Here is a 14,295-nt window from a genome sequence, read left to right as displayed (position 1 = left end):
ATGTTCAGCTTCAAGGCCTCCTTGGAATCAAAGCCCTATACACATTAACATTTCAAAACTGGCTTCGATTGTGCTGCGCATTTGCAGAAATATAGGCTAATGAAGCGTGCTGAGGGTATTAACAGCATTCCCCTGATTCCCACCCTGCACAGAGCTTAACGTTTTCTCGTTCTCACAGAAGCGCTCGCAATTTCAGTCCTGCAATTAAAGCGTAAATGTCGCGCCGCAGACCTGGAAGGACATGAGAGGAACCCTCCACTCTAATGAAGTGGCCATATGATGCTGGCAGCAAGGTTAAAGCATGCTGGGATTAGGACCTCTGCTATAAACGCTTAAGGAGCCAAGGATCATCCAACCATCACAAATTGGTCTTGCACTCGCCACACCAGTCTATTACAGGGGCGCTAACTAAGAAAAGGTGCTAGGGTTAGTGCTTATATGTAGCACCCACATCTCTAGGAGGTCACACAATGCCAGAGTGCTACAGCTCTCAAAGAAGACGGTTCTTCGAGAGTTCTGGTTTAAAGACACACAAGAGATTTTATATGCAACCCTCTGTAGGCTTATATTGTCATTTGCATGTTGAAATAGCTTGATGGGAAATGTGTTGGATATGGTGCTACATGTCCAAACTGGACATTGTCCATATTTGGTGCTACTCAGAACTCTTTTCCAAATGTTTCTTTATTATTATTTGCTGTCCAAGTAAAAACTGTATCTCCATTTTTGTCCATTTGTAATTTACTACATTGTTTAAACACAACAATGAATGAATGAATGAACCAATAGACATGCTCCAAAACATAACCAATAACCTGTAAAGTTACTATAAAACTGTGAGCTATTTCATTATTAACATTGTGTTTAACCCTAAACTAACCCTAGTGAAATTTTTACTTTTATATGAATGTTATACATTGTCAGAAAAGAAAGTCCACCATTTTTCACAAGAAGTAGATTATTCATGTCCTATCAATAGTACAGCATTGGTCTTAAAGTCCAGTTGGGTCAATTACATTCTCCGCTCCAGAAATAACATTGAATATATTTACATTTTCTTAATAAAATAAATATATTTTAATAATAATAATAATAATAATAATAATAATAATAATAATAATAAAATGAAGTCTTGATTTGAAATAAGATAAATAAGATAGGATGTTTATTCAAATTAAAACAAAATATCATACAAGTATTTCGCCTTTTTAACAGGTACTAAGACTTAAAACTGAGGATCCCACTAATAGTGATTTTTCTGAGTGTATTACAGCATAATTACACAGTAACATGATTTTACATCATTTGTTACATGATATATTACATTGATACTGCATTTTCACACTGTATGTATCCATGGCAAACACTGACAAAGTGTTGATGAAAAAAGCTTGTTATTTTGAATGACATATAAAACATAAAATGTAATATATTTTGTTTTATGATCACAAATGTGGTCATTGTTTAAAAGCTAGAATCCAAGCTTTTCTGACAACATTCCACAACTACTCATTTCTATATTTCTTTTGATAGGCTATGAATGAGAAACAAATGATATTACTGGCAATATCTCCTACTTCTAAAATTAAAACCAGCAATATTGGAAATGCACTCTTTAAAGGCTTTAACACAGATCCAGAAAGAAATATATTATCCTTGTTGGGACAAAATGATATATCTCCATTGTTGTTATTTTCCATTTTGAAAATGCCCCTTTGGAACCAACTTTATTAACTGGAGCAATAAAAGTAGTCCTTAGTACATTGGAATAAGTCTTTCATTATCTTCCTTTCAAAGGTCAGCTTTTTTGCTCATACTGTTACCAATATTGAACTGCAAGGTCAATATGCTAAGTTCAATATATATACACTTTATCAGTAAGAGGCTTGTATTGACTTTATTGATGACTGAAACAGACGTTAAAACTGGATACTAAACACCCACCTCTGACCCTATTGACCCTCTGAGAAAAGAACAAAAGCAAGCACAAACATTCAAGTCTGTATGTTCCTTTTAGTCAACAAAGCAGCTGTGTAAGCGTAGTCAAGGTGGATCTAGCATTTTTCACCAGTGACACTATCTATATGACTGAGACTGGAAAAGATACAGCAAGCCTTAACCTCAAACAGGCCCCATTACCGCCCACAAATAGATTTCTCTGAACAAAGCGTCTCTTGTCATCATGTAGTGTTATTTCACGCTCTGTCTGGAGCATCTGGCGAGCAAAACACAATGCCATTGAATCAGGCGCCCAGACGCCAAACCGAGCCGCTGATATATTGCATAATGGCACAGAAAAATGCGGCGGGCCCTACCTGCAGGTGGAAGTTTATGGAGGATCTATTTGTTTGCGCCAGTAGCATGTGACACTGCCAATGGGTTATTTGTCAGGAATTGCCTTCAACGATACAGGCTGAGGTTGTGAGCATCAATATGAGGACCAGAGGCACTGAACCCTGTCGTGTTGAGGGCAAAACAAGGGGAAGATGATTGACTTCTTCAGCCTCATTGCTCATATTCAGCATAGGTCAGCCGCAATATCACAGACGCCACCGAGGCTATTAAACCTTAAAATATCAATTTCATCTGTGATGGAAAAAAAAACCTGTGTCCTCCAAAAGACGGGAAAAAATCCAAATTTTTCATGAAAGTCAGTGGATTCTTTTTATTATTCTTTTTTTTTCTATGTCTATTGATTGATTAATCATGAAAATTACACACAGTGTGAAGGGAATCTGACATTTTAAAATTGCTTCAAGAAATAAATACAAAAATGGAGATTCAGGTGTTGCCACAAAAGCACTAAAAGGAAAATGCAGAGAAATGTTGTTGATGAACTACGAATATTCATTCATTCATCTTCTGTGTCTGTTTCATCCTGAGCAGAATCGCTGTGGGTCAATAGTCTACCCTGGACAGAGCGCCCAGCTCATCATCGTACATTCACCCAATCACTCAGTCACTCACACCTGTGAAAACCCTGTTCACACCTGTAGACAGTTTCACACACTCACACAATCACTCAGTCACTCACACCTGTGGATAATTCAATCACTCACCCAGTCACTCACACCTGTGTACAGTTTCACACTCTCACCCAGTCACCCACACGCTCACACCTGTGGACAGTTTCACACACTCACCCAGTCACACACACACTCACACCTGTGGACAGTTTCACACACTCACCCAGTCACACACACACTCACACCTGTGGACAGTTTCACACATTCACCCAGTCACTCGCACACTCACACCTGTGGACAGTTTCACACACTCACCCAGTGACTCACATATTCACACCTGTGGACAGTTTCACACACTCACCCAGTCACTCACACACTCACACCTGTGGATAAGTCACACACTCACCCAGTCACTCACACATTCACACCTGTGGATAAATCACACACTCACCCAGTCACTCACACACATAAACCTGTGGACAGTTTCACACACTCACCCAGTCACTCACACATAAACATGTGTGTTTCACACACTCACCCAGTCACTCACACACTCACACCTGTGGACAGTTTCACACACTCACCCAGTCACTCACACATAAACCTGTGGACGGTTTCACACACTCTCTCAGTCACTCACAAATTCACCCTTGTTGACAATTTCACACAGCCAATCCACCATGTGTTTTTGCATCATGGTCGAAAACCCGAGCACCCAGGATAAACCCTCACAGACAGAGGAAGTACCCACCAAAGTGTGACCCAAAGTGAGGACCGAAATCAGGACCCAGAGCTGTGTGGTAACATAATAGTGCCACCCCTCAGAACTCAACCTACATAATTAAATATAATTGTGCATTATAATAACAAGGTATTTGTTCCCTTTTTGCCTTTTTATGCCATTCAGCCTCTGGAGCATTAGAACAATCAGGCCCTGATGTGGGGTGATTAACTCTGGATCACAATCCACACTTTAACTCACTCCAAATGTAGTGGATGGAGATTCATCACTCCAGAGAATGTCGCCCCCGCCCCTCCACAGACCAAAAGACAAAACAGATGATCCAGTTCCATAGGACTAACACTGAGGGGAAGCCATTGCTGATATCACTTCACCAGGATGAAAATAAATACATGAATAGAACCTGTATGCAGTGACTGTGCCACTTGGCGGATGTGCCAATTCACCCCTTGAAGTGTGTCAAATCGCCTGACTCTCTGAAAGCACTGTGATTAACTGAAGAACTCTCTTTGGTTCTTTTTGTGCAGGGAATCCATTATGTTAAGAGGAAGTGGGCTGCTCGCTGCAGAGATGTGAGGAAGCTAAGGGGGCAAACGCAGTCACCATTATTAAAACTTCACATACAGAGAAATGATTTTTATGTTTTCTTTTTACTTTTGCCGGTCTGTATTTGTCGGTGTGCAAGGGAAACTGCAAATGTGGGGAATAAATGTCTGTCCCACATTCATCTGCCTCCCACATCTCTTCTCCAGAGCCTTCTCTTAAAGGTGCCACTTTTAAGAAGGTCTGGGATAAGCACCACAGAACTGCTACAGCTGCAAAGGTATATCATCATGTGCATGAAAAAGAGGCAGATGAAATGGAATGAAAAGGAACGTACAGCAGCTTGTCGGTGTTGCTGCAGTCGCAATAAAATCGGAGACAATAGTTTTGCTCATGTCCCTATCACACCACAGCCAACGCTCTCCCACAGGGCTCCGGCAGAAAGAAGTACAGCATATTCCAGCCGTTCCCTGCTCCTGCCTGAAAGATTTTCTAATCAAAAGAAGGGCTTTGCCTTTCAGCTCATCCCTATTACTTTCAGAGCCAATCAGCCAGCAGCTCGCACACTGAAGAGCTGTATGATGACGGACAGAAAGACTGAGAGCCAATGAGCAGTGACTTCAGATACAAGGACCTTAAACAAAACAGTGGTTCATCATCTAAAGACTCTGAGGACTCTGGAGGTATCCACAGATGAATGAATGAATTAACTAATGACTACAGAGAAATTAAATTAAATATAAACATGTTTAAATAAGTAAATAAGCAAACAAACATAAACTTTAAACAATAGTTGCAAACAAGTGAGCACAACGTATTAATTTATAATATACAACTTGAATTTAAAATAACGAGGGGATGAAACAAAAACATGCAAAAACGTTTGATGGCGCTGATCAAATCAGCCGATCAAATGTTGTCTGTCAGGAGACCAATGAAAATGGGAGCTATAAATATGAAATATGATCACGGTTTTACTTATTTAGTTTTCTCTGGCAATGTTTGCTGAGTTCAACTTGAAAAATCAACAAAACACATGGTTTGATCCAAATGTTTGCACACTGTATAAATACATCAATAAACACATAAGCAACTTATTAAAAAAACTACTGTTATCTATAGCACCAGAAGTTGATGATGAAAATGTGTGTACCCCACTGCAAAATACCTTGAACACACACACACACACACACACACACACACACTTAAACTACCCCTTCACCCCAAAAACCAGCAAAGTGACAGACCCTCAGTGACATAACTTAGTCAGTGGGTGTGGGTGAGGTGATGTTCGGACCCCTAACTGGGACACAGGGACACCGCTGTCACAACTGTACTTCCATAACTCCATAAGATCTCATTTCTGAACCAGTCCCCATCAACACACACACACACACACACACACACACACGCACACACACACACGCACATACAGCTTTGATATTAATGACCTCCCAGTTATTGACACATAACATTTTCCAATAAAACCCTTCAGAACCTGCACCAAGTATTATTCATATTCCTCACTCAGTTCGTCATGACGAGTTTAAAGATGTACACATCCGGGTTCAGATTAGAAATAAGTTTTGTTTTTTATTACAGTATTTTATTACTTAATTATACAATTATTATACTATTTAAGAGCATGTTGCGCAATTTGATTTTAAAATGTATAGATATAACTATAATAATAATAATAATAATAATAAATAAACAAATAAAAATAGTAATTCCCAGATAATCACCAAACTAAAGACATCGCTACTCCTTCTCATCCGAAATACAGCCCGTAGTCTACAGCCGAGCGCTAAACGCTGACCACCTGCCTCGCTCGGGGCACCAAAACGCTGATCAAACTCAGCATCAGCTTAAACGATCATCGCCTCCCCGACCCCCACCCCCGAAATGTTGTAACGGAGCTTTGAGTGTCGTCTAAGTCTCGGCTCAGGCAGTGTCTGTTTGGACTGACCTCAGTGTTTGGGGTCACGCGCGGCGGGACAGATGTGTGTGTGTGTGTGTTTGGTCTAATCCCCTGAACTTTGAGGATCCCTCTCATCCGTCTTTATCCTCACTCCTGCCAATACAGCGCGAGAGGGGGAGAAAAAAAGTGCGCGAGCCCTGACTCGAGGGCGCGCGCCTGACTCACCTTTGGCGGTATGCGGGACTGCCGCGCTCACGCAGAGGACAACGGAGACGGAGACGAGCAGCGGTCCCATCCTCATCGCGAACAGCCGCGGTAACTTCACTCCTCGCGGTCGAGTAGCTCCTCGCGCGCAGGTGCTGCCCCCCGTGCGGAGGAAGAGGGGTAGGAGGAGAAAAGAGGAGTAAATAAATGAAGGTGATGAAGCGCAGCAATTCCGGGCGCGTCTCGCGCTGATGCTGGTGGCGGTACCGCAGTGGCGCGCGAACCCGAGCCAGTAGTCCGCGCGGGAGTCGCACGCACACACACACACAAGCACACACACACACACTCTCACTCTGCGAGGCACAATCGGACGACGACTCGGTGCGCGTGCACGAGCGCCGGAGACCAGGAGAGACTGGAGCGGTGCGCGCTGCCACAACGCTCACTAATACACACGCGCTCGAGCAGCGGCGCTGTGCTACTGATAGAAAAAAAAAAAGAAAAAGAAAAAAAGAAAAGCAACTCCAAGCCCCGCCCCACGCGCACGTGCAGAGAGCGAGAGAGAGAGAGAGAGAGAGAGAGAGAGAGAGAGAATAACGTGGCAGAGTTATACAGAAACAGTAAATGTCACAGAACAGAAAACAGATGAGATAAAGTGGGAGAGAGAGAGAGAGAGAGAAGAGAGTGAGAGAAGAAAATAAAATAAAGGTTGGGAGAGAAAGGACATAAAATTAGATGATAGCTAGATAGATAGATAGATAGATAGATAGATAGATAGATAGATAGTGCGAGAGAGGTGATTTAGAGAATTTGAGATGGAAAAGAGAGATAAAAAAGTTTGTGTGTAGGCTGAGGGGGAGAAGGTAAGACAGAGAGAGTAGCAGTGAGTGAGTGAGAGAGAGAGAGAGAGAGAGAGAGAGAGAAAGAGAGAGAAAGTAAGAGTGAAAGAGCAAGTGTCAGAGAAGGTGAGTGAGAGAGAGGGCGAGAGAGTGAGTGACAGAGTCAGCAAGAGAGAGTGATAAAGAGTGAGAGGGAGAGAGAGAGAAAGCGTGAGAGTGAGAGAGAGAGAGAATAACTAAGGAGATATTGTGAGAGAAATAGAAGATAGATAGATAGATAGATAGATAGATAGATAGATAGATAGATAGATAGATAGATAGAGAGAATGAGTGACAGAGTGAGAGCAAGAGAAAGTGACAGAGTGAGAGAGCGAGAGAGAGAGACAGGGAGAGAGCGAGTATCAGAGAAATTGAGAGAGAGAAGGCGAAAGTGAGTGACAGAGTGAGCGAGAGATTGAGTGACAGAGTGTGTGAGAGAGTGAGTGTGACAGAGAGAGACAGAAAGTGAGAGAGTGAGTGACATAGTGAGTGAGAGAGAGAGCGACAGAGAGTGGGTGCGAGAGACTGACAGAGAGAGAGAGAGAGAGCGAGGGGGTTTAAATGATAGGTTTATATCATGTCCAGTCTATTTTAGGTGCACTCTCACAGGTGCTCAGTCTTCAGTCAGTGGACAGATGGACAGAGACACCTGTGGAGTGTTACAGATGTGAAGCGGGACTGGAGCGTGTTTTTGTGGAGTCTGAAAGATGAGAGCTTTATCTGATGGTGACAGTTGTGGTGGTCTCGGTCCCGTGTGGTTTTAGAGCCTCTCTTCTCTATATCTTTAACAAACAGGTTGAACTTCAGTTTTGAGAATAGATGTTTATTTCTGGACTTGTTTTTTTTTTTTCTTTAGACTATGACTTTACTGAAGGGGACTATTACACATCTCACCCAGAGAAACTGCCATTTTAACTGGAGGTTATATACTAAGGGTGGTCTCTTACCTGCAGAGTAGAGTACACATATCTCTGAGTGTAAAGCATGTTAGTTTGTATCTCTGAAATCCAACCAGGTTAACACTTAACACACTTTCACTCCTGTGAAAAACATCAGGGATATGATTCAGCAAAAACAATAACCCTGTTAAGCTCTATGTTCCGCCACATCATTAAACGTTACATCACATAAACCATGCAATAATGAGGGCACCCAGCGTTCATACACTATACTCATCATTTGTTAAAGAAGGTCCTCTGTCAGGGGGCAGTCAAGCTCACAGAGTGATGGAGCTCGGTAGGAATAATTACTCTGTGTTACAGTGTATACCCTAGAGATCCACTGGCTGCTAAATACAGAGCTTAATTAACGTCAAACAAGTGACTGATCTCAGGACGTTGAAGTATACCTTTGCACTTCGACATCATCAAAAAAAGAGTGCTGTCAAAAGATTCAGAATCTAAGCAACATCTTCAGGGAATAGTCGAAATAATCTCTCTCTCTCTCTCTCTCTGTCTCTCTCTCTCTCTCTCTCTCTCTCTCTCTCTGTCTCTCTCTCTCTCTCTCTCTTTCTCTAAACACTGCTCTGTTCTCTAATAGATGTGGGGAACCTTTAGGGAAATCCACAGCCTTCATTTTCTGAAATGGAGCATGGTGGATGAAGCTCAAAGTGCATTTCCATTACTAACTCATGCTGAAAAACAACAGGTTTCTGAGCAGTTGTTACAACAGAAAGTTTCCCATCTACATCTGCATACCAAAACTGGATTGAACATTCCAGAATTCTGAAAAAAAGGCATAGTATGGCAAAATTGTAACATTGGAATAATTAACCTCTATGAAAATGTTTTGAAAAATATTTATACTCTCAAGGTGATGAAAACAGATGTTTTGTGGGCTTTTTCCAAGGACTACATAAATAATTTTGACCAAATCCGTAAGTGATGACCTCGTAGATATGAAAATTAGATCAGAAGAACTATAGCAACTAATGTGGGCACAGAGCAAGCAAAGAAATAACAAGTTCTTCAGATTTTACTGCATATACAAATAAGCAGCAGCCCAGATTTTCCAAACTTTTCTTGATTAAGATTCATAGTAGTTTTAGATTTTATGACTAAGCTCCCGTCCACTGGTGGCACTGTTTCGTGAAATCCACATAAACTCTTAGAGCTTGGAGTAGACAGGAACAGCACCTGTTCTAGCTGAAAGTTACACAGGAGACAGTATTACTCCTTTTAACTTTTTGGAGCTTAGATTTAGGCTTAGGGTTAGAGTTATGGTTAGGGCTAGGATTGGGTTTATGGCTGAAGCATGTCAGAAATCCATGTGTACATCTGTGAAATGTGAACTACCTTGAGACCAAACTGGAAGAAAGTGTCAGACTGCAGGACAGTACATGTTTGGGAATGGCAGAAATGTTGTTTGCTATTTTCATGTCTGGCTGAGTCACAAACCCAAGCCCTTTTGTATAAAAGCAGATAGGACACTCAACAAGGTTAAAGTAGCTGTGAATAAATGTATAGATATATAGGTCTGATTCATTTCTGCTTTCCGATTCATTTGAGCTAGGGTGACCAGACGTCCTCTTTTACCCAGATATGTCCTCTTTTTTAGACTTAAACAAATGTCCGGGCGGAATTTTACAAACGTCCGGGATTTTGTTTTTCTAGAGCTTACATAGAACTTCGAGAAGCGTTTCGTTCACAAACTAGTCCCGCCCTCCCCTACTCCGTGTGGTTCGCTTGAGTGAGAAGGGGGCGTGGTGAAGTAGCCTAAAATCTTCTGATTGGACGGTCTGACTGTAGAGCTACCGTTATTGGTCGATAACCTTCTCTGTAAACATTTAATTGGTCAGTCTGCACGTCAGTAGTCCTTGTTTACGTCAGGCAAAGCTCATGTACCTACCCTCATCTCGAGCAGCTATGCCGAAACGTAAATGTAAGTTCTTGGATGAATTAAAAAAGAAATTCCCATGTTTTCTGTAGCAAATAAAGGTGTAAAGGACCTAAAAGCACACATAGGTTCAGCTAAGCATACAACGGCACCGAGGGGCGTGACCTAACCCCCCCAGGCCAGTGTCCTCTTTTTCACCATCTCAGATCTGGTCACCCTATTTGAGCTATCCTATTAAAAGAATCCAAACTGAAAATGAATTGGCTGAATAGCTCTGATATACTCTTTATATTTGACTGTTGAAAAGAATTGCTGTGGGGAACTATATATATCCCTGTTTGTTCTGTAACTTTGCTTCATAAAACATTTTGGAAAGTTATTACCAGTTTCAAATTATTATTTTTTTTGGTTCATAAAACAATGAAGATATATTTAAACATAATGTCAAACATCAAAGATAAAACATCCAAGTTCATAAGTTAATTGATGTATTTAACATGGATATCATGAAGCCCTAATTCAAACGATTGAAAACGGTATACAAAAGGGGTAACTTTTGTGTGAGGCGTGTCCGTACAAGACTGCCATGAATTGCTATGCTATGATTTTTTCTGCCAACGGCAATTAATACTCCCTTTGTCATTGCCTTGGCCCGGGCTGTGGGTTTTGATGTTGCACCAGGCTAAATATCATCTCACACATCTCAAGCACTGTTCATACAGATGTTTTCAGAGTAAAACTGTTGATCTGGGGTCTAGGAATGCAGTTTCTTAAGGGGATGCTGCATTGCATTTACTGATAAGGTCAGACATGTTAATTTTAGAAGTTCCTTAATGGTTCCTTGGCTTGGAAAATGTTCCAAACGTTCTTTACACTCACGCTCTTCACAACTCATTTTAGAAACAAGAGTCTTAATGGCATGGCTTTTTGGGAAATCAAGATAAAATACAGCATTGCTTCAACAAAACCTTTTAAATAGTGTAGGGGGTCTTTGTTAACAGAACAGACAACAAAGAAAGTTATTTGTTCTCCATGGTCATGCAGTCAACAAAGCCTTTGACCACTGCTGTTGTCTGAATTCAATTTGCATCAAATTGTTGTACCCCTGACCTCTCCATTAGCCCTTGTTTGCATTTGAGTTATAGATGGATCAACTGGATAGCAAACTCTCTGGCCTTTTTCAAGACCCATTCAGAATTGGCTGAATTTATTATTTTTATTTATTTATTTGGTATTTTGTTGTTGTTGTTGTTGTTTTTCCCCCTCTGAGAATCATGATCCCACACTGTTTAGTCAAAGCAGAAACCAGTGTCTGATGTCATACTGATATAAACAAGCTGACATACACAGCCGGGTCTGTGTCCTCTGCCCTGTGTTTTGTCAAAGCATCCATGCCATTTCCAAGCTACAGGAAATGAAAACCCTCCTGTGCCACATTTTGTACAAATCCTGTTTCTTGGTTGTACTCTGTCGACACTAAAACGCAGACCGCCAATGGCTGCCCTTAGGTTTACATCAAATATAGTTTATGGCCAAAGTTGTCAACATTTTTTGAAACCTTTATTATCCATTGATTTGCTTTGGGGCGGCATGGTGGTGCAGCAGGTAGTGTCGCAGTTACACAGCTCCAGGGGCCTGGAGGTTGTGGGTTCGATTCCCGCTCCGGGCAACTGTCTGTGAGGAGTTTGGTGTATTCTCCCCGTGTCCGTGTGGGTTTCCTCTGGGTGCTCCGGTTTCCTCCCACAGTCCAAAGACAAATGTTGGTAGGTGGATTGGTGACTCAAAAGTGTCCGTAGGTGTGAGTGTGTGAGTGAATATGTGTCTGTGTTGCTCTGTGAAGGACTGGCGCCCCCTCCAGGGTGTATTCCTGCCTTGCGCCCAATGATTCAAGGTAGGCTCTGGACCCCCCGCGACCCTGAACTGGATAAGGGTTACAGATAATGAATGAATGAAAGATTTGCCTTGGTTTGCTACAATTAATATATCTACTCAGAATGCTGTGCTAGATGCTGGAAAATGTCTGTGAAGGTTTTATGGTCATTAGCACATTTGTGAGGTCAAGTACAGGTGTTTGGTGATTAGTTTTGATTCACAAACTCATTTGAGATGGACTGACATCAATTGGATTGTGTCCTGTGGTCTGATGAGTCCACATTTCAAATAGTTTTCGGAAATCATGGACATCGTGTCCTCCAGCCAAAGAGGGAAAGGACTGTCCAGATTGTTATTAGCACAAAGTTCAAAAGCCAGCATCTCTGATGGTATGTGGGTGTGTTAGTGCCCATGACACGTTTAACTTGCACATCTGTGAAGGGACCATTAATGCTGAAAGGTACATACAGGTTTTGGAGCAACATATACTGCCATCCATGCAACGTCTTTTTCAGGGACCTCCTGCTTATTTCAGCAAGACAAATCCAAGCCACAATCTGCACATGTTACAACAGTGTGGCTTCGTAGTAAGACAGTGCAGGTACTAGACTGGCCTGCCTGCAGTCCAGACCTGTCTCCCACTGAAAGTGTGTGGCGCATTATGAAGCGCAAAATATCACAGTGGAGTTGTACATCAAGCAAGAATGGGAAAGAATTCCACTTACAAAGCTTCAACAATTAGTGTCCTCAGTTCCCAAACGCTTATTGAGTATTTTTTAAAAGAAAAGGTGATGTAACACAATGGTAAACATGCCCCTTTTTGGAACGTGTTGCAGGCCTCAAATTCAAAATGATATTTGCAAAAAAAAACAATAAAGTTTATCCATTTGAACATTAAATATCTTGTCTTTGTATTGTATTCAACTGAATGTAGATTTAAAGATTCTGTTTTTATGTTTGTTTTACACAACATCCCAACTTCATCAGAATTGGGGTTGTATTTGAAGTGCTGCATCGGATCTGAAATGCAATTTGGAGGCAAAAAAAATCTGCGTCTGAGCCTATTGCACACTATTTGACTTTTACTCCAACTGTCAACTCTGACTTCAGCAGACTCTGTAGACAAGAGCCGAAAGGTACAGACTGGAAATCTGGGCTAAAATAGAGTTAAAAGTCACATTATTCTTCACATAAAATCAGGGAATTCCATTGGGTCCCCAGTAAGGGCACATTCAAGTAGCTGAATTCACTAGTGATAAGGAGTGGTGAAAAGTGTGTGCATGCTGTGGACTACACTCTAGGTGCACCTGGTTTAATAATGGTGACTATTATCTTCAAGCAACTGAAGTGCTTCTCCTATGCTGTCCCTCCTAAAAACCCCCTTTATAAACCCACATTCAATAGCATATAGTAAAGTAGATTCTTTCTAGTTTTGACCTGGTGACCCAACAACTGAATAGATCACACAGTATTTTACCAGAACCTAGTCTAACATGCTGTTTGAGAAAAGGTCAAATCACTTACAAAGGGTCATCAAATATTAAACACACCTGATATGTTATTTTTCATTTAATCACTTTAAAAAAGAAAAACATCTAATGGGAGAGAACAAGTGATATGAATACTCCCGTAGCTCATAATATTATATATTGTCATGGCCCACATGCTACCCATTAAGCTGGAATTGTCAGCGGGTATCTGTGAGAAAGTTCTGTTTTTCAAGCCTCTCCCTGTTTAAGTGTTCAGTCTTATTGGCACTTTGTTGTGTGTGAGACAGTATCTCTTGAACCCCTTGGCAGTGGATGGATGGGAGGATGCTGGCTCCCCACAAGTCATCTCCTCTTATTTTTATCTTCCCTTACTTTATCCATTAGGCTGGTTTATTTTCTTTTTTTAAGGAAAAATCTGAAAATCCCAGTAGAGGCAGCCTATAGCCATGTTCATTATGAGAGTGTGTCTAACAGTGCCCAAGGCACCTTGCAAAAAAAAAAAAAAAGGGCCAGGCAAGACTAAATTAGAGACAGTGCATTAATTCACCAGAGAATATTATTACATCCACCACACCTTCTTAGATAGCATTGGGGACTCATCCTCTTTGCTCCTCAGTGATCCCTAAACCCCTTTTTCAAAGCCTGCCCTCCAAGGGCCATTGCGTATTGTCTGCCTTTATCGCATATTTTTTTAAAAAAATGCTAAACCCACTGTAAATTGCGACACCGCAATACACATTTGCATCACTTTTTTCACACAAGCTCTAAGGCCAGGGTCTTTTCAACATTCCTGCAATACTCATGCTGGAAAAAAGAGACAGAGCCTTTAACTGGTTTGCACTGA

At 41.4% G+C, this 14,295-nt stretch overlaps 1 protein-coding gene across 6 annotated transcripts in view; it reads right to left on the bottom strand.

The window, feature by feature from the left end:
• Positions 1-6,815, bottom strand: part of LOC136676545 (EGF-like repeat and discoidin I-like domain-containing protein 3) — a 253,548-nt gene extending 246,733 nt beyond the window's left edge. For all 6 annotated transcript variants that reach the window (XM_066653633.1, XM_066653634.1, XM_066653635.1 and 3 more), the window contains exon 1: positions 6,398-6,815. In XM_066653633.1, coding sequence (XP_066509730.1) covers positions 6,398-6,473 — 76 coding nt within the window. In that variant the 5' untranslated portion in view covers positions 6,474-6,815. The remainder of the gene's footprint in view (positions 1-6,397) is intronic.
• Between the last annotated feature and the right edge of the window lie 7,480 nt (positions 6,816-14,295).

This window comes from Hoplias malabaricus, chromosome X2 (genome assembly GCF_029633855.1).
Source record: "Hoplias malabaricus isolate fHopMal1 chromosome X2, fHopMal1.hap1, whole genome shotgun sequence".
NCBI lineage: Eukaryota > Metazoa > Chordata > Actinopteri > Characiformes > Erythrinidae > Hoplias > Hoplias malabaricus.
This window is presented reverse-complemented; position numbering and strand designations above follow the sequence as displayed.